Source organism: Somniosus microcephalus, chromosome 4, assembly GCF_052327205.1.
Source record: "Somniosus microcephalus isolate GS21.2 chromosome 4, FLI_Smic_1.0, whole genome shotgun sequence".
Lineage (NCBI taxonomy): Eukaryota > Metazoa > Chordata > Chondrichthyes > Squaliformes > Somniosidae > Somniosus > Somniosus microcephalus.
Genome location: NC_140990.1, coordinates 323,595,774 through 323,622,988, shown reverse-complemented (window position 1 = coordinate 323,622,988; position 27,215 = coordinate 323,595,774). Strand labels below are relative to the sequence as shown.

The 27,215-nt window shown below is 46.4% G+C and overlaps 1 protein-coding gene across 9 annotated transcripts in view; it reads right to left on the bottom strand.

The window, feature by feature from the left end:
• The window catches only part of LOC147120673 (myc box-dependent-interacting protein 1-like), a 185,797-nt gene that overhangs the window by 67,272 nt on the left and 91,310 nt on the right, over window positions 1-27,215 (bottom strand). For 8 of the 9 annotated variants that reach the window (XM_085986849.1, XM_085986850.1, XM_085986854.1 and 5 more), the window contains 4 exons: window positions 22,155-22,247; window positions 9,627-9,712; window positions 2,527-2,602; window positions 338-420 (listed from right to left, as the gene is read on the bottom strand). In XM_085986849.1, coding sequence (XP_085842975.1) covers window positions 338-420; window positions 2,527-2,602; window positions 9,627-9,712; window positions 22,155-22,247 — 338 coding nt within the window. The remainder of the gene's footprint in view (window positions 1-337; window positions 421-2,526; window positions 2,603-9,626; window positions 9,713-22,154; window positions 22,248-27,215) is intronic. The other variant, XM_085986851.1, reaches the window with a different exon arrangement.

The window sequence follows — 27,215 nt, the reverse complement described above, 5'->3', positions numbered from 1 at the left end:
TACCTGGAGTGGCAACCAGGTATCAAATCCACCTGTTCCACATGCAGAACACTGGGACCAAGTGTGGAGTGTCTGCAGGGGAGACCAGCTACCTCAGCACGGGCCAGACGGCAAGTTTAGCAACTGAGCCAAGAGACCACCCGTTAATATTTTCAAAAATGTTTCAAAATATAAAAAATATTCCAAAAATGTTTCAAAATATAAAAAATATTCCAAAGAAATCTTCACACCAAATGTCAATGAAATCAGATTTCTAAACTAACTTCACATCTCCAGTTTATTATTATTTTTTTTTTTTTTTTTATTTTTTTTTTTTTTTTTTTTTAAATAAACCAACCTTGGTGCTCCCTTGACCGGTAAGGCCTTGCCCACGTGTTGCTGTTCCAGCTGGTTCATTGCACCACCGAGATTTTGGTTCAGCTGTGGAGGAACACACACAAAAAAAATCAACACCACTGGATCAGGATGGAGAGCATCTCAACAAGAGGCCAGCAACAAAAGATAATTTTAAAAATTCAATCGGGAATTCATGAGAACCTTCTTTACCCAGAGTGGTTAGAATGTGGAACTTGTTACCACAGGGAGTGGTTGAGGTGACCAGCATAGATAAACATGAGGGAGAAAGGAATAGAAGGATATGTCGATGGGGGAAGAGATGAAGAGGGGTGGGAGGAGGCTCGTGTGGAGCATAAACACCGGCACAGACCAGTTGGGCCAAATGGCCTGTTTCTGTGCTGTAAATTTACATTGGAACTTTAATCTAGCACGGGAGGAGAGAAAGAGGAGGAGAGAGCGAGCGGGCGGAGAGAGCAAAAAAGGAGAATGTGAGAAAGAAAGAGGGGAGAGAAAGAGAGAGCGAGGAAAAAAAAACAGCAACTCCAAGAGGAGTCTATTGGCCTGAGTTCTACACTTCCCTACAGCAGTGATCTTAACAGCTGAGGATTAGCAGTGGTGGGGGCAGGGGGGAAATTTGCGAGAGCGAGAGCGAGCGGAATTTTCCTCACACTAGGATCACACAAATCATCGAACGGTCATCCTTCCTATTCAGGATAATGGGTACTGCCATCTCTGTGCAACTGTAGCTCAATTTTTTGTAAAAAAATGAATCAAATCAGGCAAGAAATGCGGCCCTCAACTATTGGGAGGCTGCCCAATCACACTGGGATTACTTGCTATTGTGTAACCGTCCCATTCATGCAAACACATGACTTTGCCAGTGTATCCCTACAGCATCATTTCCTTCAATAAATACATTTCAAACATCTTAAAAAAGGATGACCAAATTGAAAATACATTTCTGGTCTCCAATTTTAACTTGGTGCTGCCTAAGGCTCATTACTCCTTCTGAATTTTGCTCTTGAGCTCCGGATAAGCCATTCTATATTAGAATCATAGAATGATACAGGACAGAAGGAGGCCGTTTGGCCCATCATGCCGGTGCCGGCTCTTTGAAAGAGCTCTCCAATTAGACCCACTCCCCTGCTCTTTCCCCGTAGCCCTGCAAATGTTTTCCTGTTCTACTCCTCCAGTCTACATAGCATTAAAATCAAGGTTCATCGTAACATCCTCTATTCTAACTCATACTTTCCAAGAATCTCAAAATGGCCTTGCTTTCCCCTCAGCCTACTCATCCTCCGACAGTATATCCAACAGGATTTTAAATCAAAGCTTGGGATCCACTAACCACTACTTAAAAAAAAAAAATGTTTTTAACATTTACCATGGACCTGAACAGGATAGATCAGAGTACTTTCTAAATGGTGAAAAGCTAGAAACAGCGGAGGTCCAAAGAGGCTTGGGAGTCCATTTATATAGATTAAAATGTCATGGACTGATACCTGAACACCAAGAATTAAATTACGAGGAGAGGAGAGATTACACAAACTAGGGTTGTATTCCCTGGAATTTAGAAGGTTAAGGGGTGATTTCATTGAAGTTTAAGATATTAAGGGGAACTGATAGGGTAGATAAAGAGAAACTATTTCTGCTGGTTGGGGAGTCTAGGACTAGGGGAGGGGCACAGCCTAAAAATTAGAGCCAGGCTTTTCAGGAGTGAAATTAGGAAACACTACACAAAGGGTGGTAGAAGTTTGGAACTCTCTTCCACAAACGTCAATTGATGCTAGATCAATTGTTAATTTTAAATTGGAGACTGATAGATTTTTGTTAACCAAAGATATTAAGGGATATGGGCCAAAGGCAGGTATATGAAGTTAGGTCACAGATCAGCCACGATCTCATTGAATGGCGGAACAGGTTAAATAGCCTACCCCTGTTCCTAGGTTCCTTTGTCTACCCTACCCTTCATTATGGTGATGTCATGCAAGGTCTTTGCAACTTCATCAATGAAAACATAAACTAATAGAGGCAAAAAATATTCAGCTCAGGATATCAGCACAACACTTCAGATTATCTAGAAGTGGAGTGTGCTGGTCAAGGTTTTGTTTACATTTAGTCACTCACGGCTTTTAAGAAAACACACACATGCGCTTTCAAAACACTAGAATCCAAAACATCACCTCATACCTTGCCCATTTCTTTATGAAACGTCTCTTCCAGACCAGCTATACTTTGGAATGTGTTCACATAAAAACCAACACGACTGTAAAAAGGAAAAAACGAGAAAAAGAATCAACAGAACTCATGGAAAAAGAGCAAGTTGGTGCACAGCCTAGCACTGGACTCAAAACCTGGGTCACTGCAAAGCTAGATTATTAAGTGAAGTCAATAGTTTGAACTGCTTTAAGCTACAATCAGGCAAGATATACAAAGTAAACGATCTCGATGGATACAGTCAGTCAGAGAAACAAATTTCACAGCAGCATAGTCAGCAGGTGGGACCTTCCCATCAGAACTGGCCACGCCCAAGAACAGAAGAACACAAGAATTAGGAGCAGGTGTAGGCCATACAGCAATGTCCACGCTAATTATTTTTTGGGTGCGCGGACCATTCAAATTTCTGCACATGCACGGTTTTTCCATTTAAAAGCCGCCGAGCTCGTGCAGCTCAACAGGAACATTGCCACACGGCCCCTCGAGCCTGCTCCACCATTCAATAAGATCATGGCTGATCTTCAGCCTCAACTCCACCTTCCAGCACTATCCCCATATCGCTTGATTCCCTTAATACCCAAAAATCTATCGATCGCTGTCTTGAATATACTCAACAACGGAGCCTCCACAGCCCGCTGGGGTAGAGAATTCCAAATATTCACCACCCTCTGAGTGAAGACATTTCTCATCATCTCGGTCCTAAATGGCCGACCCCCTTATTTTGAGACTGTGACCCCTGGTTCTAGACTCTATTTATAGAGTCATAGAGTCAGAGTTTTACAGCACAGAAAGAGGCCCTTCGGCCCATCGTGTCTGCGCCGCCCATCCATCCCTGTCCAGTCTAATCCCATTTTCCAGCATTTGGTCCATAGCCTTGTATGCAATGGCATTTCAAGTGCTCATCCAAATGCTTCTTGAATGTTGTGAGGGTTCCTGCCTCTACCACCCTTTCAGGCATTGAGTTCCACATTCCAACCACCCTCTGGGTGAAAAAGTTCCTCCTCAAATCCCCTCTAAATCTCCTGCCCCTTACCCTGAATCTATGCCCCCTTGTTATTGACCCCCCTACTAAGGGGAAAAGTTCCTCTTTATCTACCCTATCTATGCCCCTCATCATTTTGTACACCTCAATCAGGTCCCCCTCAGCCTTCTTTGCTCCAAGGAAAACAACCCCAGCCTGTCCAGCCTCTCTTCATAGCTGAGGCGCTCCATCCCAGGTAACATCCTGGTGAATCTTCTCTGCACCCTCTCCAAAGCAATCACATCCTTCCTATAGTGAGGCGACCAGAACTGCACACAGTACTCCAGCTGTGGCCTCACCAGCGTTTTGTACAGCTCCATCATAACCTCCCTGCTCTTATATTCTATGCCTCGGCTAATGAAGGCAAGTATCCCATATGCCTTTTTAACCACCTTATCTACCTGTTCCGCTGCCTTCAGGGATCTATGTACATGTACACCAAGGTCCCTCTGACCCTCTGTACTTCCTAGGGTCCTACCACTCATTGTGTATTCCCTTGCCTTATTTGTCCGTCCAAAATGCATCACCTCGCACTTTTCAGGGTTAAATTCCATTTGCCACTTTTCCGCCCATCTGACCAACCCGTTTATATCGTCCTGTAGCCTGAGGCTTTCCTCCTCGCAATTTACCACCCCACCAATTTTCGTGTCATCTGCGAACTTACTGATCATACCTTTTACATTCTCATCCAAATCATTTCTGTAGATCACAAACAACAAGGGACCCAGCACCGATCCCTGAGGTACCCCACTGGACACAGGCTTCCAGTCACAAAAGCAACCTTCGACCATCACCCTCTGCCTCCTGCCACTCAGCCAGTTTAGGATCCAACGCGCCAAGGCACCCTGGATCCCATGGGCTCTTACCTTCTTGACCAGTCTCCTATGCGGGACTTTGTCAAAAGCTTTACTGAAGTCCATGTAAACCACATCCACAGCATTTCCCTCATCCACCCCCTCGAAAAATTCAATCAGATTTGTCAGACATGATTTACCCTTGACAAAGCCATGCTGACTATCCCCGATTAATCCTTGCCTCTCCAAGTGGAGACTAATTTTGTCCCTCAGAATTTTTTCCAATAATTTCCCTACCACAGATGTTAGGCTCACTGGCCTGTAATTCCCTGGTTTATCCCTGCTACCCTTCTTGAATAATGGTACTACGTTAGCTGTTCTCCAGTCCTCTGGTACATCCCCTGTGGCCAGAGAGGTTCTGAAAATTTGTGTCAGAGCCCCTGCAATCTCCTCCTTTGCCTCCCACAGCAGCCTGGGATACATCTCGTCCGGGCCTGGGGATTTATCCACTTTTTGGCCTGCTAAAACCGCTAGCACCTCCTCCCTCTCGATGCTAATATGTTCAAGTATGTCACAGCCCCCTTGCCCAATTTCTATGTCTGCATCGTCTTTCTCCATAGTGAACACAGAGGCAAAAAATTCATTTAAAACCCCGCCTACATCATCTGGCTCTACACACAGATTGCCACTTTGGTCCCTAATGGGCCCTACCCTTTCCCTGGTTATCCTCTTGCCCTTAATATACTTATAAAACATCTTAGGAATTTCCTTTATTTTGCTCGCCAGTGTTATTTCATGGCCCCTCCTCGCCCTCCTAATTTCTTTTTTAAGTATGCCCCTGCATTTTTTATACTCTAGGGCTTCTTCCGTCTTTAGTAACTGCCAAAAGCCCCCCTTTTATTTCTAATGCATTTTTGTATATCCCTTGTCATCCAAGGTTCCCTTTGCTTGTTGGTCCCACCCTTGACCTTTACAGGAACATGTTGGCGTTGTACTCTCTCTATTTCCCTTCTGAAAGTCTCCCACTGTTTTGATGCGGATTTTCCTATAAGTAGCTGCTCCCAGTCCAATTTGGCCAGATCCTGCCTTATCATATTAAAATCGGCCTTCCCCCAATTTAGAACCCTTATTTCCGGGCCGTCTTTGTCTTTTTCCATGACCACCTTAAATCTCACCGAATTGTGGTCACTGTCGCCAAAATGCTCTCCTACTGACACTTCCACCACTTGCCCGGCTACATTCCCCAGAATTAGGTCCAGTACCGCCCCCTCTCTTGTAGGACTTTCTACATGTTGGTTCAAAAAGCTCTCCTGGATGCACTTTAAGAATTCTGCACCCTCTAAGCCTTTCACACTCTGACTATCCCAATTTATATTGGGGAAGTTGAAATCCCCCACTATTATTACCCTATTATTTTCGCACTTTTCTGAGATTTGCCTACATATCTGTTCCTCTATCTCCCCCTGACTGTTTGGGGGCCTATAGTACACTCCCAGCAAAGTGCTTGCCCCCTTTTTGTTTTTAAGTTCTACCCATATGGCCTCATTAGAGGAACCCGCTAATATATCATCCCTCCTTACAGCAGTAATTGACTCCTTAATTAATATTGCAACACCCCCTCCCCTTTTACACCCCCCCCTGTCTCGCCTGAAGATTCTATACCCCGGAATATTGAGCTGCCAGTCCTGACCCTCCCTCAACCATGTCTCCGTGATAGCAACAATATCGTACTCCCATGTGTTCAACAACAACTTCAGTTCATCCACCTTATTTGCAAGACTCCTTGCATTAAAATAAATGCCTTCCAGCCCTGCCATATTCTCTTTTGCCTTCACATATTTGCTTTGCCTTCCCAGCTGACTTGTTTTTCCCTCTGTATTTGGCTGTAAATCACCCCCTACTATAGCTCCACTCTGTACCCCATCCCCCTGCCAAGTTAGTTCAGATTTCCAGCATTCGTGCTCTCTCTCGCCCCATCTTTTCTGTGGGTTACAAGTTTTGAGGAAGCCAGGACAAACATAGGCCTCAAATACAAAAGCAAAATACTGCAGATGCTGGAAATCTTTAATAAAAACAGAAAATGTTCGGCAGGTCAGGCAGCATCTGCGGAGAGAGAGGCAGAGTTAACATTTCAGGTCGATCTTTTGTCAGAACTGGAAAAAGTTAGAGATGTAACAGATTTTAAGCAAGGGCAGGGAAAGGGGGAAAGGGGAGGAAAGAACAAAAAGGGAAGGTCTGCGATAGGAGGGGAGGCAGGAGAGATTAAATGACAAAAAAGGTATGATTGTAGAAAGCAATAGGAGATGGGACAAGTAAAGAAACAAAAGATGTGTCGAGAAGAGGTGTAAATGGGGATGGCAGAATCATCAACAGCTGCCATTTGAAAAAAATAGGGGCAGAGGTTATGATCTGAAATTGTTGAACTCTGTGGAGTCCAGAAGGCTGTAAAGTGCCTAATCAAAAGATGTGGCCTCAAATATCTCCTTGCCACCTTTCTCCTGAGCAAACCCTCTTTCATTAAACAGGGAGCAGGAGGAAATTAAACATGGCAGTGGGGGGGGGGGGGGGGGGAAATAGAAAAAGTAAACATCAACCACGAGAATAATCCAATTTGGGCAACATTTGGGGGAAGCATTTAAGAAAAGAAATATTGTCCCGAGTATTCTCTCCCCTCGAACCTTTCACATCCTCTGCTGCTCCTGCACCGGAGCCAGTTGCAATGGGGGAGGGAGGGGGTCAAAAGTGTGGCCAAGGATGCTTTGCTCCTGTGTGGGGGAAAGTGCTAGGTTCCTGTCTCCACTCAAAAGGGCTACAGAATACCACCTCGGGTCAGGGTTAAAAGCAAGAATTCGGCAAAGTGGTACGGAGTGGACATCTTTTCCACTAAAGCAACACTCAAGCGACCCAATGCTGCACAACCGCACCAATAATCCGGGAAACTAATTTAGACGGCTGAACTTTGTCCGTGACAGATGTTACACGTTAAATCTCACTTACGGCGGCATTTCTCAACCCCCATCTGTGTCCAATTTGGAGATGAGGAATACCATTAACGTAGGCAGGCTGGAGTTAAGATTATAGCACCTCCTCCCACCCTGCTGGGGAAATGTCCACAGAATGTGGTAATGGAAACACGTGTCCCCATTTTATCATAAACCAAATTTATGAAGTAAACGTCAACCATTAGAATAATCCAATTGGGGGAGAGGGGGGGACAATTAAAAAATCTGTTTTGAAGACTTTTGCAACAAAAAAAACACACATTTGATCTGCCCTCAGGGTATTGGAACAAGTGGCATATAGGAACACAGGAGTAGGAGGAGGAGGAGGCCATTCAGCCCCTTGAGCCTGTTCTGCCATTCAATGAGATCATGGCTGATCGGTATCTTAACTCCATCCGCCTACTTTTGCTCCATATCCTTTTATACCATTACTAGCAAAAATCCATCGATCTCCTATCACTGCCCCTGGCAGGACATCATTTAACTCACTGCAGATCAAAGACAGAACTCGACCTTCCTGCTCTGTACGGCTTAGTAACTGAATACCTTAATCAGTTGGGCTACTGTTGAGCAGGGTGGCAGGGCAAGGAGGAGAAGTGGTGGTGGAAAGGGAGGATTTCTTATGAGGGATTTACTCAGTTTCCACTGGTCATTAACCAGAGGACACAGATTTAAGCTAATTGGCAAAAGACCCAGAGGGTAGATGGAGATTTTTTTTTTTAATGCAACGAGTGGTTATGATCTGGGATGCACTGCCTGAAAGGAAGCAGATTTGATGGTTAACTTTTCAAAAAGGGAATTAAGTAAATACTAAAAGGGGAAACATGTGCTGGGCTATGAGGAAAGAGCTGGGAGGAGTGCACCTAATTGGACAGCTCTTTCAGAGAGCTGGCACAGGCACGACGGGCCAAATGGCCTCCTTCAGTGCTGTATGATTCTATGAAAGGAAAAAAAAAAAAAAAGTGCCTGGTGCAGCCTTTTAGTGAAGGGATTCCAATACTGACTAGAGGAGAGTTGCAGCAGTGGATCATTACTCTGCGACAGTGGACATCGAGTGCTTGGTCACTTCCGCAACCAGAGGAACCTTAGACCTTAAACCGCCCGAGAGCCACCGTCAATGCAGAGTTTAAGAACATAAGAAATAGGAGCAGGAGTAGGCCATTCGGCCCGTCGAGCCTGCTCCACCATTCAGTAAGATCATGGCTGATCTGATCTTGCCTTCAAATCCACTTTCCTGCCCGCTCCCCGTAACCCTCGATTCCCCTGTTTTTCAAAAATCTGTCCATCTCCGCCTTGAATATATTCAATGACCCAGCCTCCACAGCTCTCTGGGGAAGAGAATTCCAAAGATTCACGACCCTCAGAGAAGAAATTCCTCCTCATCTCCGTTTTAAATGTGTGCCCCCTTATTCTGAGACTGTGACCCCTAGTTCTAGATTCCCCCACGAGGGGAAACATCCTCTCTGCATCTACCCTGTCGAGCCCCCTCAGAATCTTATATGTTTCAATAAGATCACCTCTCATTCTTCTAAACTCCAATGAGTATAGGCCCAGCCTGCTCAACCTTTCCTCACAAGTCAACCCCTTCAACTCAGGAATCAACCTAGTGAACCTTCTCTGAACTGCCTCCAATGCAAGTCTATCCCTCCTTAAATAAGGAGACCAAAACTGTACGCAGTACTCCAGGTGTGGGCTCACCAGTGCCTTGTACAGTTGTAACAGGACTTCCCTACTTTTGTACTCCATCCCCCTTGCAATAAAGGCCAACATTCCACTTGCCTGCCTAATTACTTGCTGTACCTGCATGCTAACTTTTTGTGTTTCATGTACAAGGACCCCCAGGTCCCTCTGTAATTAAGAGTCGCGGGCAGAACTAGTCCCAAGAGTCAGAACGAGGGGAAAAAAAATTCAAGTGCTACAGACAGGAAAAACAAATTCTGGAAATGCACAAGTCAGTCAAGCATTGGTTCACAGAAAAGACAGGTTAACGTTTCGTGCTGCAAACCTTCAATACATGAAACAGTTCCAACTTTACAATATTTTGCAACCTGTGCTTTGTGATGGAGCAGTCAATCTTGCTCTATGGGCCACTTAGTGACATTAACTAGCAGCCAAGAGCAAAACGACATTCATCTTTACGTAAAAGGGCAAACTAAGACTCAGACTGCCATTAGCTGCCGCAAGCCATCTCGGTACCAGCCTCTGGTACCTCCCAGTACAGCGGAAAGACCACTCACCAATAGACTGACCACCCACCTGTTCCATAGTGATGGCAATTCTTCCTGCAAGTCAATATTAATTTCCTCGAACACTTTCTGGGCTTTTAAAAATTCTTCTTCTGCCTTTAAACACAAAAACATCCCAAATAAATATAATAACGGTCGACATTTTAAGAACGATTAAAAAAAGACTGAAAATCTAAGCTGAAGCATTGGCTAATTCAAAGACTCTCAATTGCCAGACCAAACAGTACGGATGGTAATCACAGACCTGTACCCTGTCTATGTAGGGTAATCGCCATTCTAAACAGCATCTATGTAGGGTAAGCACAGACTTGTACACTGTCTGGTTAGGGTAATCACAGACCTATACCATAGATATGGAGGGTAACCAGATGCTGTCAGTCCAATATTCCAGAAACTGCATTTCTCCAACAATCTCCGTCTCCCAATCACCAATTCTTCTCTTTGTGTATAACTGGTCAATGAAGTGTTGACAAACTCTTCTAACCAATGCCAATCCTGTCCTCGGCCAACATCCCTCACTCACACGGTCACTGCAACATGATCCAGGAGCAAGAACCACAAGACGATTTCTTTTTAAACCTCCCTGACCTCCCTCAAAGCCATTGAGAGCTAATCTCGTGCACCAGCAGAGATCTGGCATGAAGGCAATTTTATCTGGTCTGCATGGTTCCGTACCACACCACATAGTCCGCTCATACACGGCCAGCCGTGCAATCCTCAACCGTCTCGCTGCAGTTTGTTTTAAAGTTGGGCTTGCTGGAAAAAGTCTGGGAAAAACAGATTGGAAGCTTGAAAATATAGGTGAAATGGGGCTACAGTGTCTCGATTGGCTGGGGCTGGATGATGTTATGACCATGTGACACCACATGGCGTGGGGGAGGATGTTGGCTGATGATAGGATTAGTATTGGCTGTGATGTGGTAGAAGAGTTCGTTAACACTTCATTGACCAGCTATCTGGTTACCCTCCATAGACAGGGTATAGGTCTGTGATTACCCTACTTGGATAGGGTATAGGCCTGTGATTCCCCAACGTAGATCGTGTGTAGGTCAGTGATTACTCTAGGTAGACAGAACTGTCTCCGGGGGGGTGGGGGGGAAAAGAGGGCAGAGCAGGTGCAAGGAACATGGGGACAGACAGTTTCAAGGCATGGTTGCCTGTTCTCCAAAGGCTTGGGGCAATATACATCTATTATACGTACTGCCTCGTTATTGTGCGCACTTAATTATACTTGATTAAAATTATTGATGCCACTGTATTGGTGGTTTTCTCGAACTGATCTACAGACATTAGAGTTGATGCAATGGACTTTTTTCCTCAAACGTAAAATACAGACGGAGGAGAGGGTCGTTAGCGAAGCCCGAATGTTGACGTTTTGAGGTGGTCAAAGCTGGTTAGACGCTCGCTAGCCCATAGATTCCATCACCGCTCAAACAAAAACACGCCCCTTTTCACCAGATACACCGTCCACCTGTCACAACTCTAACCTTGGTTGGTGTGTAACTACATAGATACATAGAAGATAGGAGCAGGAGTAGGCCATTCGGCCCCTCGAGCCTGCTCCGCCATTCAATGCGATCATGGCTGATCATCCAAATTCAGTACCCGGTCCCTGCTTTCTCCCCATACCCCTTGATTCCTTTAGCCTTAAGAAATATATCTAACTCCTTCTTGAATATATTTAATGAATTGGCCTCCACTGCCTTCTGTGGTAGAGAATTCCACAGGTTCACCACTTTCTGGGTGAAGAAATTCCTCCTCATCTCTGTCCTAAATGGCCTACCCCTTATCCTTAGACTGTGACCCCTGGTTCTGGACTCCCCCACCATCAGGAACATCCTTCCTGCATCTAGTCTGTCCAGTCCTGTTAGAATTTTATAAGTTTCAATGAGATCCCCTCTCATTCTTCTAAACTCCAGCGAGTATAAGCCCAATCGACCCAATCTCTCCTCATACGTCATTCCTGCCATCCCAGGAATCAGTCTGGTGAATCTTCGCTGCACTCCCTCCATGGCAAGAACATCCTTCCTCAGATAAAGGTGACCAAAACTGCACACAATACTCGATGTGGTCTGACCAAGGCCCTGTACAACTGCAGCAAGACATCCTTGTTCCTGTACTTGAACCCTCTCACTACGAAGGCCAACATACCATTTGCCTTCTTAACCGCCTGCTGCACCTGCATGCTTACCTTCAGCGACTGGTGCTCAAGGAAACCCAGGTCTCATTGCACTTCCCCTTCTCCCAATCTATTGGCCTTCAGATAATAATCTGCCTTCCTGTTTTTGCCACCAAAGTGGATAACCTCGCATTTATCCACATTATACTGCATCTGCTATGCTTCTGCCCAATCACCCAACCTGTCCAAATCATACTGGAGTTTCTCGGCATCCCCCTCACAGCACACACGCCCACCCAGCTTTGTGTTGTCTGCAAACTTGGAGATAACTCAAGGCATCACTGTGTTCAAAATTACTTGTTCCAGGCCACGCAAGAGAAAGTGGTCACAACAGTTGAGCGTACTCCCAACAGAACTGTCTGATGGGAATGATGCTCATTATAGTTCAAACCCAAATCCTCAGCTAGGCCAATCTCAACCTGCCTCATATTTCTTTTGTCCGATAATAGAATGAGTGAGATTCTTTTAAATTAACTCCTCAATTACAACCATCAAGAAAGACTGAACAAGCTGGGGCATGACCAAAAAAAGTCTTGAAAATTATGAAGGGGGTTGATAGGGTAGACGTAGAGAAAATGTTTCTGCTTATGGGGGTTAGGGGGAGGAGAGACCAAAACTGGGGCTCATAAATACAAGACAGTCACTAATAAATCCAATAAAGGAACTCCGTAGAAACTTCTTTACCCAGAGTGGAACTAGCTACCACAGGGAGTAGTTGAGGCAAATAGCATAGGGACATTTAAGAGGAAGCTGGATAAACACATGAGGGAGAAAGGAATCGAAGGATATGCTGATAGGATTAGTTAAAGTCGGGTGGGAGGAGGCTCGTGTGGAGCATAAACACCGGCATAGACTATGCAGCACGGTGGCATAGTGGTTAGCAGTGTTGCCTCACAGCGCCAGGAACCCGGGTTCAAATCCGGCCTCGGGTGACTGTCTGTGTGGAGTTTGCACATTCTCCCCGTGTTTGCGTGGGTTTCCTCCCACAGCCCAAAGATGTGCGGGTTAGGTTGATTGGCCATGATAAAAAAAATTGACCCTCAGTGTTAGGGGGGATTAAATACGTGGGGGTTACGGGGATAGGGCTTGGGTGGGATGGCTGTCGGTGTAGGGACCGGGTGCTAGGGTTTGGATGATCAGCCATGATCTCATTGAATGGCGGAGCAGGCTCGAAGGGCCGAATGGCCTACTCCTGCTCCTATCTTCTATGTTTCTATGTTAGTTGGGCCGAATGGCCTGTTTCTGTAAATTCTATGTAGTTGTCAGATTAAAAAGAGAAAAAAAGGGTCTCAGTGGGCCCCAAAAGCTGTGTAAGTTTTCAAATTACCCACAAATACCATTACAGTAATAATGCCATTCAAAACAAGAGTATCCGTTTCGTTCGGGGTTAGTAAAAAAAAACAATTTTAATTAAACATGTTGTTTGCTCATTCATCCCTCTTCCACTTCTTTTCAAATTTACACACACTAATGGACAAAACAATCCAGGCTGACACTTCAGTGCTGCGCTGGAGGGGGTGCTGCACTGTTGGCGGTGCTGCACTGTTGGCAGGTGCCAATTTTCTGACGAGACGTTAAAGAAAAGAGGCCCCCATCCGCCTGTTCAGGTAATTAAACAAGTAGACAAAAGATCCCACGGCATTATTCACAGGAGAGAGTTCTCCCTGCGTCTGGGTGAACATTCATCTCAACAGACACCGAAACAGATCTCTCTCATTGGCTGCTTTGTGGGACCTTGCTGCGCACAAACTGGCAGCCACAATTCCCCACATAAAGAGAGTGTTCGTCAAAAGAACTTCCACTGGCTGCGAAGTGCTTTGGCACTTCCTGAGAAGGCACTTTATGAATGAAAGCTCTTTCTTGGACTGGGAAAAATCTTGGCTTCAGAAGACACCTTTTTAAAAAGTGCAGTCAATGGCCAGCACAGCGATGCTCGATCCCGCTTGCATTTACAGGTGTGACCATGGCAACCTCGAGATGCACCAAAGCAGGAAGGGGCTACTCATGGAGAGAGTCAATCCAAATCAGCAACAGCCTACAGATGAAGCATGCCTGAAGTACCTGCTCCAAGGGCGGGTGGGCAGAGAAACTGAACTCCTGGGAATTTTTTTTTGTTTTAAAATTCTACTAGAAAGAGACAAAGGACTTGTATTTCTACAGCACCTTTCATGGCCTCAGGACATCTCAAAGCGCTTTACAGCCAATGAAGTACTTTTTGAAGTGTAGTCACTGTTGTAAGGTAGGAAACAGCAGCAGCCAATTTGCGCACAGCAAGCTCCCACAAATAGCAACGTGACAATGACCAGGTAATTTTTTTGCGATGTACTTTCAAAGATAAATATTGACCCAGGACACCGGGGAGAACTCTCCCACTCTCCTTCCGAATAGTGCCACGAGAGCTTTTACGTCCTCCTGAGCGCAGACGGGGCCTCTATTTAACGTCTCAACCAAAAGACTGCACCTCCGACAGTGTAGCACTCCCTCAGTACTGCACTGGAATAGCAGCCTAGATTTTTGTGCTCCAGTCTCTGGAGTGAGACTTTAATCCACAACCGCCTGACTCCGAGGCAAGCGTGCTACCCACAGAGCCACGGCTGAGGGTTCGGACGGGGGTTGTGTAGAAAAAGTGCTAATTCAGGTCAAACAAGCAGAAATTGACAGCATTAGGAACATTTATTTCTCCCTCCCCCTCTTTCTAGTCGGAGATTTTTAGCTTCTCTTCCTTGTTAAATTAAAATATATGAGTCACTGCCACCCCAGGTGGAGACCAGCTGAGTTCATTGTCGTCTGCTCCAGAATTATTAGGTTCAGATTATGGAATCTCTTGTGCGATTTTACTGGTTTGCAGCCAAGAATTCCAGACACACAATAATTCCATTGCAGTAAACTGAACAGGCAGTGTTGGGACACCCAGTGCAGCTTGCCTTGACTGTACAGAGTATTTACAGCACAGAACCAGGCCACACGGCACAACAGGTCTGTGCTGGTGTTTATGCTCCACATGAGCCTCCTCCCAGCCCGCTTCAGTTAACCCCATCAACATATCCTTCTATTCCTTTCTCCCTCATGTACTTATCTCGCTTCCTCTTAAATGCATCGATGGTATTCACCTCAACCACTCCTTGTGGTAGCAAATTCTACATTCTCACCGCTCTCTGGGTAAAAAAGTTGGGATACAGAATAGAATTTCTAAATTTGCTGATGACACCAAACTTGGGGGTGTGGCCAACAGTGAGGATGATACCAATCAACTGCAACAGGACATAGAAAGGCTAGCAGAATGGGCAGACAAGTGGCAGATGGAATTTAATACAGAGAAGTGTGAGGTGGTGCATTTTGGCAGAAGGAACAGGGAGAGTCAATATACACTTAATGGCACAGTTTTAAAGAGTGTGCAGGGACAGAGGGACCTGGGAGTTAAATGTGCATAGGTCCCCGAAGGTGGCGGGACATATTGGGAGTGGTTAGCAAAGCATATGGGATCTTGGGATTCATAAATAGAAGTATTGAGTACAAAAAGAGAGAAGTTATGCTGAACCTTTATAAAGTGCTGGTTAGGCCACAACTGGAGTATTGCGTCCAGTTCTGGTCACCACACTTTAGGAAGGATGTGAAGGCCCTCGAGAGGGTGCAGAGGAGATTTACCAGAATGGTTCGGGGGATGGGGGATCTTAGCTACAAGGACAGGTTGGAGAAGCTGGATTTGTTTTCATTAGAGCAAAGGAGGTTGAGGGGTGATTTGATAGAGGTGTACAAGATTATGACGGGTTTGGATAGGCTAGACGGGGAAAGGCTGTTCCCACTAGTTGATGGTACAAGGACTAGGGGACACAGATTTAAGGTTTTGTGCCAGAGATACAGGGGGATGTGAGGAAAAACCTTTTTACGCAGTGAGGACCTGGAACTCGCTGCCGACGGAAGTGGTGGAAGCGGAGACAGTCAATGTTTTCAAGGGGAGACTGGATAGGCACTTGAGGGAAATAAACTTGCAGGGCTACGGGGATAGAGCGGGGGAATGGAACTGACTGGACTGCTCTACAGAGAGCCGGCACGGACTCGATGGGCCGAATGGCCTCCCTCTGTGCCGTATAACTCTACGACTAAGTTTCTCCTGAATTCTCTACTGGATTTATTAGTGACCATCTTGTATTTATGACCCTTGGCTTTGAAGTCCCCCACAAGTGAACACCTTTTCTCTATGTCTACCCTATCAAACCCCTTCATAATTTTGAAGATCTCCGTCAGGTCACCCCCTCAGCCTTCTCTTTTCTAGAGGGAAAAAAAGAGCCCCAGCCTGTTCAGTCTTTCCCGATTGTTATACTCACTCAGTTCTAGTAACTTATGAACCTTCCCCAGTGCCTGTATCTTTCTGGTAATACATGTACACTATCCCTTATCCAAAAGCCTTGGGACCAGCTGAGTTTCGGTTTTCGGATTTCAGAAGGTATTATTATAAGACTGGGAAATTTGTATTTAATATAAATTGTAAAAGTTCAGGCTACCTCTTGCGACTGTTCCGTGTCTCATTCCCCTTCCTGCTTCTCTGGAAAGCCGGATATCGGCTGGCTCCTACTAAGCTGGCCCGCAAATCAGGTCAGGGTCAAGTGGGGGCGGAGAAAAGAATATCGGACGGGCCGCGGGTCGGGTCGGGGGGAGAAAAGAATATCGGACAGGCCGCTGTATTGTTGGGTTCACTCTCCCGGTACCTCCTTCACACTGCCCGGCTCAGCCTGCAATCTCCTACCCAGGAGGGAACTCTGTGACCCTCTGCCCTGCTCAGCGTAAGTCGTGCGCCACTCTGGTCACGTCGTGCGCACGACTTACGCTGAACAAAAAAACTTTCGGTTTTTAAGAGGTTTTCGGAAGTTCGGATAAAGGATAGTCTACATGTATGGAGACTAGAATTGTGCACAATTACTCCAAGTGTGGTCTAACCAAGGTTGTATACAATTTTAACATAACCTCTCTCTGCTTTTCAATTCTATACTTCTAGAAATGAACCCCAGTGCTTTGTTTTTGCACTTTTTATGGCCTTGTTAAAACATTTGGCAACCCAGATGGTTAAGAAAATAAATCTTCCTTTTTTAGTTTTGTGCTCACCGAGGTGAGGAATGTTGACACTGGGGAATGGAACATGCTCCATTCAGGCACCCAGTGGCAACATCAACTACTTCCATCACGGCTAGACACAGAGTGAAGTTCAGTTTGCTTTGCCCCAATAATGTGTCACAGCTTCAACTTCAGAGGAACATCCCCCCACTGCACCAGTGGTGCATTCCACCCCTTTCCCACACCAACCACCCTCAGGTTGGCGAGTGACCTTGCCAATTAGGGGTAGTTTTGTGCTACAGCTCCATCGATCACTCTGCATTAAGCATTTACAAATAAATCATGCTAATTATAAGTATTATCCTTATATTAAATAACCACTACACCATTTTTGTAGAATGCTAACTTTTTTTTTAGTAAACTAAAAAGTTTTAAAACTACAGTTTGCTGCTAAACCAGCATTTCTAAATGTGAAACATTGTTTACAGCTGGTCGAAGGTGACCTACGTCTAGGGTCGAATGCGCAGCCCGTCTTCTGCATGACGTACACAGCCAGCAGACAAGAGACGACTCATCAATCTGGGCTGGCTTCAAAGTCGGTGACCAGAGATCTAACCCACAGGACTAACCCGCAGAAGGGCCCAGTTCCCAGATCACCATTTTAACAACATGGCAGCTCAGTGAATAGCAATAGTTCAGACTGGGTACGGTGGTGTAGTGGTTAGTGATACAGGACTAGTAATCCAGAGGCCTGAACTAAAAAAGATGTCAAATCGCACCTTTTCAGTTTGAGAATTTGAATTCATTTAAGAAGCCGGTATTAGTAAACGTAGTCAATGGGGCGTCGGACGGTTGTAAAAACCCAACTGGTTCACCAATGTCCTTTAGGGAAGGAAACCTGCCGTCCTTACCCGGTCTGGCCTTGAAGCAACTTCAGTCCCACGCCAAACCATTTATAAATAACCGAAGATGCTGGAAACTGTTTTCGATGACTGAAGGGGCGATAACGAGAGGGCACAGATTGAATGCAATTGGCAAATGAACCAGAGGCGACATGAGGGAAAACTTTTTTTATGCAGTGGAGTAGCTTTCAAAAAAAATATATACTTGGAGAAAAAATTGCAGGGATATGGGGAAAGAACGGGACTAACTGGATTGCTCTTCAAAAGAGCTGGCACAGACTCGACGGGCCAAATGGCCTCCTTCTGTGCTGTACTACTCTATGATTCTACTCAGCAGGTCCGGCAGCACCTGTGGAGGGAGAAAGAGTGTGTTAAAGTTTCAGGCCAGAACAGAAAGGTCATCGGCCTGAAACATTAGCTCGGTTTCTCCCTCCACTGACGCTCAGATTGTTTCCAGCATTTTCAGTCTTTTATTTATTTCCAGCATCTGCTTCCATATTGGTGGTCGACTGTTAACTGCCCTCGGAAGTGGCCGAGCAAGTCACTCAGTTGTAGCAAACCACTACAAAGCACAGACTGCAGTGGTTCAAGGCGGCGGCCCACCACCACCGCATTCTTAAGGCAACTTGGGATGGGCAATAAATGCCAGCCTCGCCACACCCACATCCCAAGAGTGAACTAAAAAAACAGACACACTGCTGCGGGACCCACCAAGTCAGTTAGCATTGGCCAACTTCTTTAAATGGCACTTGGTACTTGAGGAACCACCTGCACACTAGTTTATGTTAGAAAGAGAGAAAGTAAACAATAAACTGTCCCCTGAACCCCCCTCTCTCTCTCTCCTTGCAGCACAGCACAGACCTCGAGTTTAGTGCTAGCTGGCCCAGCTATACATGGCCCAGTGTGGACTCTCTCTGCCTCCCACCCATCTCCCTCCCCCAGAGCAGGTTCACACGCTGGGGTTTTCCCCCAATCATTTCACATACCAGAAAAGATTAAAGTTGCACACCCACAACACAGACAGCGACCGTCTATTTACAGATTAACTCGACAGGAGATTCAGACCTGGGGCGGGGTTTTAGATACAAGCTAGAGCAGAATTTCCTGAAGGGAAAGGGTTCCTCTTTTAAAAGTTAGCTCGGCGCTCCCGACTCCGCACGGTTTTACCTTTCGCCAGTTGCCGAGATTACCTCAAACTCCAAACTTAGGACACAAGTATTAAAGGTGTTACGCAAAAACAGAGCGCAAGGAATCAGCTCCTTTTCCTCGATAAAATACAGCTCTGTTTTCCCAAGAGTTGAGAGTAACCAGATGTTGGGAGACCAATAATGCTTCGTACGGTGATGTGATATTGCATTACCAGTTTCAGGAGAGCATTGTGATACCAACCACTTGGCGCTAGGCTCCTATTTAAACTTCCAGAGTTGCTGCCAGGCACAAAATCCAGTGGCAACTCACCAGAATCCCATGATAAATGGCATTGCCCCTACTGCCGGGAAAGAGGAGAGTTGGACAGGTTATAGGGCCGATTTTCCTGGCTCTCCGATGCTGGACAGCAAAGAGCACACTCAAGGTCCACTGGATTGGTCCAGGCCCACGATTGCCCGAAATACCTGTCCCAGGCCCAGGGGGAAAGCCTAACCCTCACTAAAGTAGGACCCACCCACCCAGAGAGAGAGAGCCCAAGCGAGAGAGAGAGAGAGAGCCCAAGCGAGAGAGAGAGAGAGAGAGAGAGAGCCCAAGCGAGAGAGAGAGAGAGAGAGAGAGAGAGAGAAAAAGGAGAGAGAGAGAGAGAGAGAGAGAGAGAGAGAGATGCATTGTGGCCAGCAGCCTTAGGCCCTTCTGGCTACTGGTGGACAGCAGACGTTCCCCCCCCCTCCCCCGGGAAGGCAGAAAAATTAACACTTGCCTCGTGGCTCCTCTCCAGCTTGCTGCCGAGCCTCCTCAGACCCTCCGATCGGAGGAGTATCCAGACACCAGCCGCTTTATTGTGGGGCACCCCATCACCATAGGAGCATTAACGTGCCATCATTGGGCCAGTGGCCAACTGCAGGTGCAGAACCTTCTCTGGCACTTGGAAATCCAGTGGCAACATAGAGAGGACAGAGTGGAAACCAAGTGCAATGGGTCATAGAGTCAGAGTTTTACAGCGCAGAAAGAGGCCCTTCGGCCCATCGTGTCTGCGCCGTCCATCAATCCCTTTCCAGTCTAATCCCATTTTCCAGCATTTGGTCCATAGCCTTGTATGCAATGGCATTTCAAGTGCCCATCCAAATGCTTCTTGAATGTTGTGAGGGTTCCTGCCTCTACCACTCTTTCAGGCAGTGAGTTCCAGCTTCCAACCACCCTCTGGGTGAAAAAGTTCCTCCTCAAATCCCCTCTAAATCTCCTGCCCCTTACCCTGAATCTATGCCCCCTTGTTATTGACCCCCCTACTAAGGGGAAAAGTTCCTCTTTATCTACCCTATCTATGCCCCTCATCATTTTGTACACCTCAATCAGGTCCCCCCTCAGCCTCCTTTGCTCCAAGGAAAACAACCCCAGCCTGTTTAGTCTTTCTTCATAGCTGAGGCGCTCCATCCCAGGTAACATCCTGGTGAATCTTCTCTGCACCCTCTCCAAAGCAATCACATCCTTCCTATAATGAGGCGACCAGAACTGCACACAGTACTCCAGCTGTGGCCTCACCAGCGTTTTGTACAGCTCCATCATAACCTCCCTGCTCTTATATTCTATGCCTCAGCTAATGAAGGCAAGTATCCCATATGCCTTTTTAACCACCTTATCTACCTGTTCCGCTGCCTTCAGGGATCTATGTACATGTACACCAAGGTCCCTCTGACCCTCTGTACTTCCTAGGGTCCTACCACTCTGTGTATTCCCTTGCCTTATTTGTCCGTCCAAAATGCATCACCTCGCACTTTTCCGGGTTAAATTCCATTTGCCACTTTTCCGCCCATCTGACCAACCCGTTAATATCGTCCTGTAGCCTGAGGCTTTCCTCCTCGCAATTTACCACCCCACCAATTTTCGTGTCATCCGCGAACTTACTGATCATACCCTTTACATTCTCATCCAAATCATTGATGTAGATCACAAACAGCAAGGGACCCAGCACCGATCCCTGAGGTACCCCACTGGACACAGGCTTCCAGTCACAAAAGCAACCTTCGACCATCACCCTCTGCCTCCTGCCACTCAGCCAGTTTAGGATCCAACGCGCCAAGGCCCCCTGGATCCCATGGGCTCTTACCTTCTTGACCAGTCTCCTATGCGGGACTTTGTCAAAAGCTTTACTGAAGTCCATGTAAACCACATCCACAGCATTTCCCTCATCCACACACCTAGTCACCCCCTCGAAAAATTCAATCAGATTGGTCAGACATGATTTACCCTTGACAAAGCCATGCTGACTATCCCCGATTAATCCTTGCCTCTCCAAGTGGAGACTAATTTTGTCCCTCAGGATTTTTTCCAATAATTTCCCTACCACAGATGTTAGGCTCACTGGCCTGTAATTCCCTGGTTTATCCCTGCTACCCTTCTTGAATAATGGTACTACGTTAGCTGTTCTCCAGTCCTCTGGTACATCCCCTGTGGCCAGAGAGGTTCTGAAAATTTGTGTCAGAGCCCCTGCAATCTCCTCCTTTGCCTCACACAACAGCCTGGGATACATCTCGTCCGGGCCTGGGGATTTATCCACTTTTTGGCCTGCTAAAACCGCTAGTACCTCCTCCCTCTCGATGCTAATATGTTCAAGTATGTCACAGTCCCCTTGCCCGACTTCTATGTCTACATCGTCTTTCTCCATAGTGAACACAGAGGCAAAAAATTCATTTAAAACCCCACCTACTTCATCTGGCTCTACACACAGCTTGCCACTTTGGTCCCTAATGGGCCCTACCCTTTCCCTGGTTATCCTCTTGCCCTTAATATACTTATAAAACATCTTAGGATTTTCCTTTATTTTGCTCGCCAGTGTTGTTTCATGGCCCCTCCTCGCCCTCCTAATTTCCTTTTTAAGTATGCCCCTGCACCTTTTATACTCCTCTAGGGCTTCCTCCGTCTTTTGTAACTGCCAAAAGCCCCCCTTTTTTTCCTAATGCATTTTTGTATATCCCTTGTCATCCAAGGTTCCCTTTGCTTGTTGGTCCCACCCTTGACCTTTACAGGAACTTTGCTCCCTTTGCCTGACTTCCGCACGGTAAATGGAAAACAAATAAAAATTGGCCCTTGTATAATCTAACCGCAGAATGGCGATAACCACACAGTTTGCCGCCAGTTGAAGTATTCAAGACAGAGACACAGAGCTGAAAGTACGTATCACAGCACAAACCACATGGACGGTTAAGCAGAGCCACACACACACGCCACACCAAGACAAAAATAAAAAAGGAACGATGGTCACCTGATTTCGGAGCAGATTGGACTGGGCGACGATATGCGCCACAAGTTTCCCTTGGCACCACTGAGGCGCGGCTTTCTCAAGCAACGAGACAGGCTAAGGAGGAAAACAAAAACACAAAACAAAAGCACACAGAAAGATTACAGCAAGAGCAACAGGTTGGTGAGTCCAGGGGGGGGTTAAGGGAACAGAAAGCAAGGAAGGGAAGAGTGGAATAAAGCATTGTGTTAATCAACCGCACCGTGCCACAGATAAACCTTGAAGTACTTCCCAGCAACAGTTAAACAAGAAGCAGGTCAGCTGCAAAGAACAGTTAATGAGACAGAAGAGGAGCAGTTAGTCACCGCAAGTTAGCAATCTCAACAATGCAACGCACGGAAACACTTCAGCGCAAGGCTGCAGAGTCCAGGCTCCCCAATGGCCTACGACGGAATGCCGGCAGAGTGTGTGTGGATGGAGGAGTGTGCAACGAGGGTGTACATTAAGTGCAGCAAGCACGACAAGTGGTTTGCAGATAAGTCTATCCGCTTAAGTGTTATAAGCTGCCACCACTGGCTTTGATCCAGAATTTGCATGTAAAAGTTTACCCACCGGCTACAACCCAGTTATTGTGCTCCTGGATCGCGATCAATTCAGGGATAAGTGGGGGTGGGGAAAGAGAGAGGAGGGGAAGAGAGGAAGGCAAAGGGGAGGAAGGCAAAGGAGGGGGGGGGAAAGAGGGAGGAAGGCAAAGGGGGCGGGGGGGGGAAGAGAAGAGAGGGGGGAAGGCAAAGGAGGAGAAACGGAGAGTAGCAGTTCTCCCATACATCCCAACAGTAGAGTGAGTGAGTGAGTGAGTGAGTGCCCAGCCCAATCCCATCCTCTCCCATTGTTCACCTATCCAGCAAAGCAAACTGGAAGCGGGGGAAGCTTTCTTTCCTCCCCCAACCCCTCCCCTAACTTTACCTCCACCTAGCTCGGTGACGCAGAGGTCAACAGTGGCTCCTCCGCTACTAATCCAACTGGAGAGGGCGTTCAGACCAGACCATACCGTCGATCTGGGACCTGAACGGCCCACAGTCAATTGGCAAGACTAGGAGGCTGCTTCACCAGCTTAAACCAAAGAAAAGTTCCAAAGCTGGCAGTGCTGAGTTTACTGTTGGAAACCCAGTCCGGTCGTGACACGCTGTCAATGAACAAGGGAAGGGCAATGAACTGTGGTGGCACTTTGGCAGGGAAAGAATCAGCTATCAAAATAGCCAGCTCAGTCACACATACACGCCAAATCATTTCAAACCCTCGTTACACATGGAGTGATCACAATTAAGACAATAAAAGTGTCGCCATTTCATGGGTGGGGGAGACAACAGGGATATTTCCCTCACACCAAAGCCATAAAAAAAATGCTTTTACTTTCAAATTTATTTCAGTTTTTGCAGCAAAGACTTGGTATATATCCGTATGAAAACCAGAATTCAAAGAGAGTGTTTAGATTGACACATTTCACAGACCTGGACAAGGAATAAAAATGTCGAGACTACAGCATGGAGGGTAGCGAGTCTCCAACACAGTCAGCCTCCGGCTCCAATGCGGGCTGTAGTTACGCTGGGGTCACTTTGGGGACTCCCAACTGACTGAAGGAGGCTCTTGCCCCTAACCGTGTTTCGGGCATTCGGTAGTCCAAGTTATAGCGCCACTTTTGCCCCACCCCCCCCCCCCCCCAAAAATCAATTTTCCAATCGACGAAAATGCAGAAACACATAATCCTTCAGAGACAGTAGAAACTGGAGTTTAAAAAAGGACTCCACAGCAGAACCTTAATATTGGGAATCCAACACCCCTATTGGCTCATGAATCTGAAAATACACTGGTGTGCTCGTCTCTCTCTCTCACCAGACAAATTTCCCCCCCCCCACCCCCCACAATCTCCTGAAGATGGTGAGTCATGCAGAAGTATGGTCCCTCCAGTGCCTCACACAAGTGGGTCTTTCCTCAGATGGCCAGCAGGTAGTCAGATTATTCAACTTTAAGGAGAATTACAAACATCCTCAATATCCACAGACATGCACCTTGCAGCAGGGGCCACTGGGCTGTTTTTCCATTCCCAGATCAGAGGAGAGACTATGCAGAGGAGAGACGATGTAGTTTTTAAAAACGGTATTTTGTCAAGCAGTTCCATGGGATCTTCCAATGACAACCCCCTCCCCACACCATGCTGTCGAGAGGAGAGTCACGAGCACAGATTTTATCCTCCATGGGGTGGGGGAGGGAGAAGCATCTGGGCTCCAACTCACATCTCCCCCAGCCAGAGGCACAGTTGACCCAATAAACACACCACACAGCGCAGTGGGCCGAATACAACCAGGAAAAAGCTAGCGGGAACACCGCCTCCAAGTCACACACCATCCTGACTTGGAAATATAACCCATCCGGACTTGGAAATATAACCCATCCGGACTTGGAAATATAAAAATCGGCCGTTCCTTCATCGTCGCTGGGTCAAAAATCCTGGAACTCCCTCCCCAACAGCACTGTGGGAGCACCTTCACCGCACGGACTGCGGCGGTTCAAGGCGGCTCACCACCACCTTCTCAAGGGCAATTAATGCGGGTCTTGGCAGCGACGCCCACATCCCACGAATGAATAAAAAGAAAAAAAAATGGTGCACCAGGAGATGCAGCCAATAGCTCTTCAAAAATCAAGAGTCAGGACAAGCTTCCACTTTAATATTAACCTTTTCTCATTTCTCTTGCTGTAAAGCATGAAAAAAAATTAACTGGAATTGGTTATTTAAAATTTCTGGGGGGAGTGGGGGGGGAATGTTAGTGAAGAGATAGAGGAAAGAGACACAAAAGAATGTTTTTTTTTAACTCCAATAATTTCCTCTTGGGAATCTCTGTACACACGAGGACGGTTGGCTCCCATACAGAGATGCAGCGTAAAACCATCTCCTCACTGTGCCACCATGCACACCCAGGCCATGGGTTAAATGCAACAGTCACGTCACGTCACGTCACGTCACATTTACAAACCTCATCCTTCAAGCCGAAAAAAAAACTTCACATTTTCAGCAGTTATAAGATAGTGTCTGAAGTACACTTAAAAACAGCATAGGAACAGGAGGAGGCCGTTCAGCCCCTCGCGCCTGTTCCACCATTCAGTTAGATTATGGCTGATCTGCCTTTTCCATAACCCTCAATACCCTTGCCTAACCAAAAAAAAGAAAAATCAATCTCAAGTTTTGAAATTTTCAATTGACTCAGCCTCAAACAGCTTTTTGGGGGACAGAGTTCCAGATTTCCACTCCCCTTTGTGTGAAGTGTGAACAAGTTAGTAGAACGCAGCTTCCAACATTAACAACAAGAACAGTCGGGAGAAACCTGGGTGCTGGTGACAAGAGCCTCCGTGTGCAGACATTCCTTCTCTGCATCATGTCGGTGCATCTCAGCAGAACAGGCACCGCAGCCATGGTTAGACGGTCCGGACATAAAAAGTGTTTAAACAACAAATAAGGGCGATTAACTTTGAATATAAATGCCCACGAGGAACTGCAATAACCTAGTTTAATGACTCCTCTCTATAGCGGTAAACTAAGTTGCTCCCAGGTTAGAGGATTGGAGGTGCAGGTCGACCGTGATCCAACTGAATGGCGGAACGGGCTCGAAGGGCTGACATACTCCTGTCGCTAGCCCAGAGATATTAGATGAGCAACAACAACTTGTATTTACATAGCGCCTTTAATGTAGCAATACATCCCCAAGGCGCTTCGTGGGAGCGTGGTCGGTCAGAATTTGACCGGTGACTCAAGACTGGCGCCAGGAAACAGCATTTCAGGTGGAAAAACCCCCAACAGCTGCCATCCAAGCACGACAGTTTATGACCAGAGTCCATGGCCAGCACAAACTAAATAGAAGTGGCAATTTGCCATGTGCATTCTCGGGATTATCCAGCAGCGGCAGCTGCTCCTGGGGCGAAAGGAAACCAAGGAAAGTCAGTTAGCTTTGCTAAACAAGTGCCTGGCTTTCCAGGACACACCAGGCCAGCTCAACACGAAAGGATTTTCCACCCGAGTCCCAGCACCTCCATTACTGGGGGCCAAAGATTCCATTACCAAGATGGCAGACTGCAATTCAATTATTATTATTTTTTTATTTTTTTTTTTTTTTTATTTTTTTTTTTTTTAAAAAGAGTCAATCCATCATGTCCATTGAGAAGATCTCCTAAGAGTCTGTCAACTTGCAGTAAGACAATGCGAGAAACACACTGGCAATTCAGAGCAAAATAAAAACGACTGCAGTTCCCTCTGGCCACTCCGAGCGCCTCGGAAACATCACCGTACCAGTCAGATACCGTTTTCAAATTCTTCTCCACCCTCGATACTGGTAATCATATTTAAAACATACAGATGATTCCAACCCAGTGAAATATAAAAATCAGCATTTCCAGTTAACAAGTGAATTCGCCAATTTATCAAATCTTGTACACCTCACTTTTATTAATAATTACAGAACTTGGCATTTTGGAGCAGTGCAGGTGACCGAGTATTCCATGGTAATTTTTATTACAGGAAACTTTGTGCGATCCGGCACCGACGGGACCGAGCTGTTGCCGTCCCATCAAAACTGCCGGACAAACCAGCGTTAATGTTGAAACATATGGAGATTTTGAGCTCCGTATCTGGCAACAAACCCTGTTGCTTAGCAACACAGTCGGCCGTACCTTGCAAGCGTCTCTGCAGCTTAGCAACAGCTTCAGCGAGGCCTTGCAGAGCCTGACTGGTGAAAAAAAAAGCAACGAAAAGAAAAAAAACCTAACGAAACGGCTCCTGATTTTTGCCGGTGGCTCGAGCATTCCGGACAGTTAACCTCCGGATAAACCAAAGTTTCCTGTAACATGGAGCAACTGTTTCCAGTGGTGGGAGTCGATGGGCCGAATGGCCTCCTTCTGTGCCGTATGACTCGGAGTGTCGGTAACGAGAGGACACAGAATTAAGATAATTGGCAAAATAACCAGAGGAGAGAAGATTTTTTTTAAATTATAAACACAGCAAGATGATGATCAGGAATGCACTGCCTGAAAAGGGCA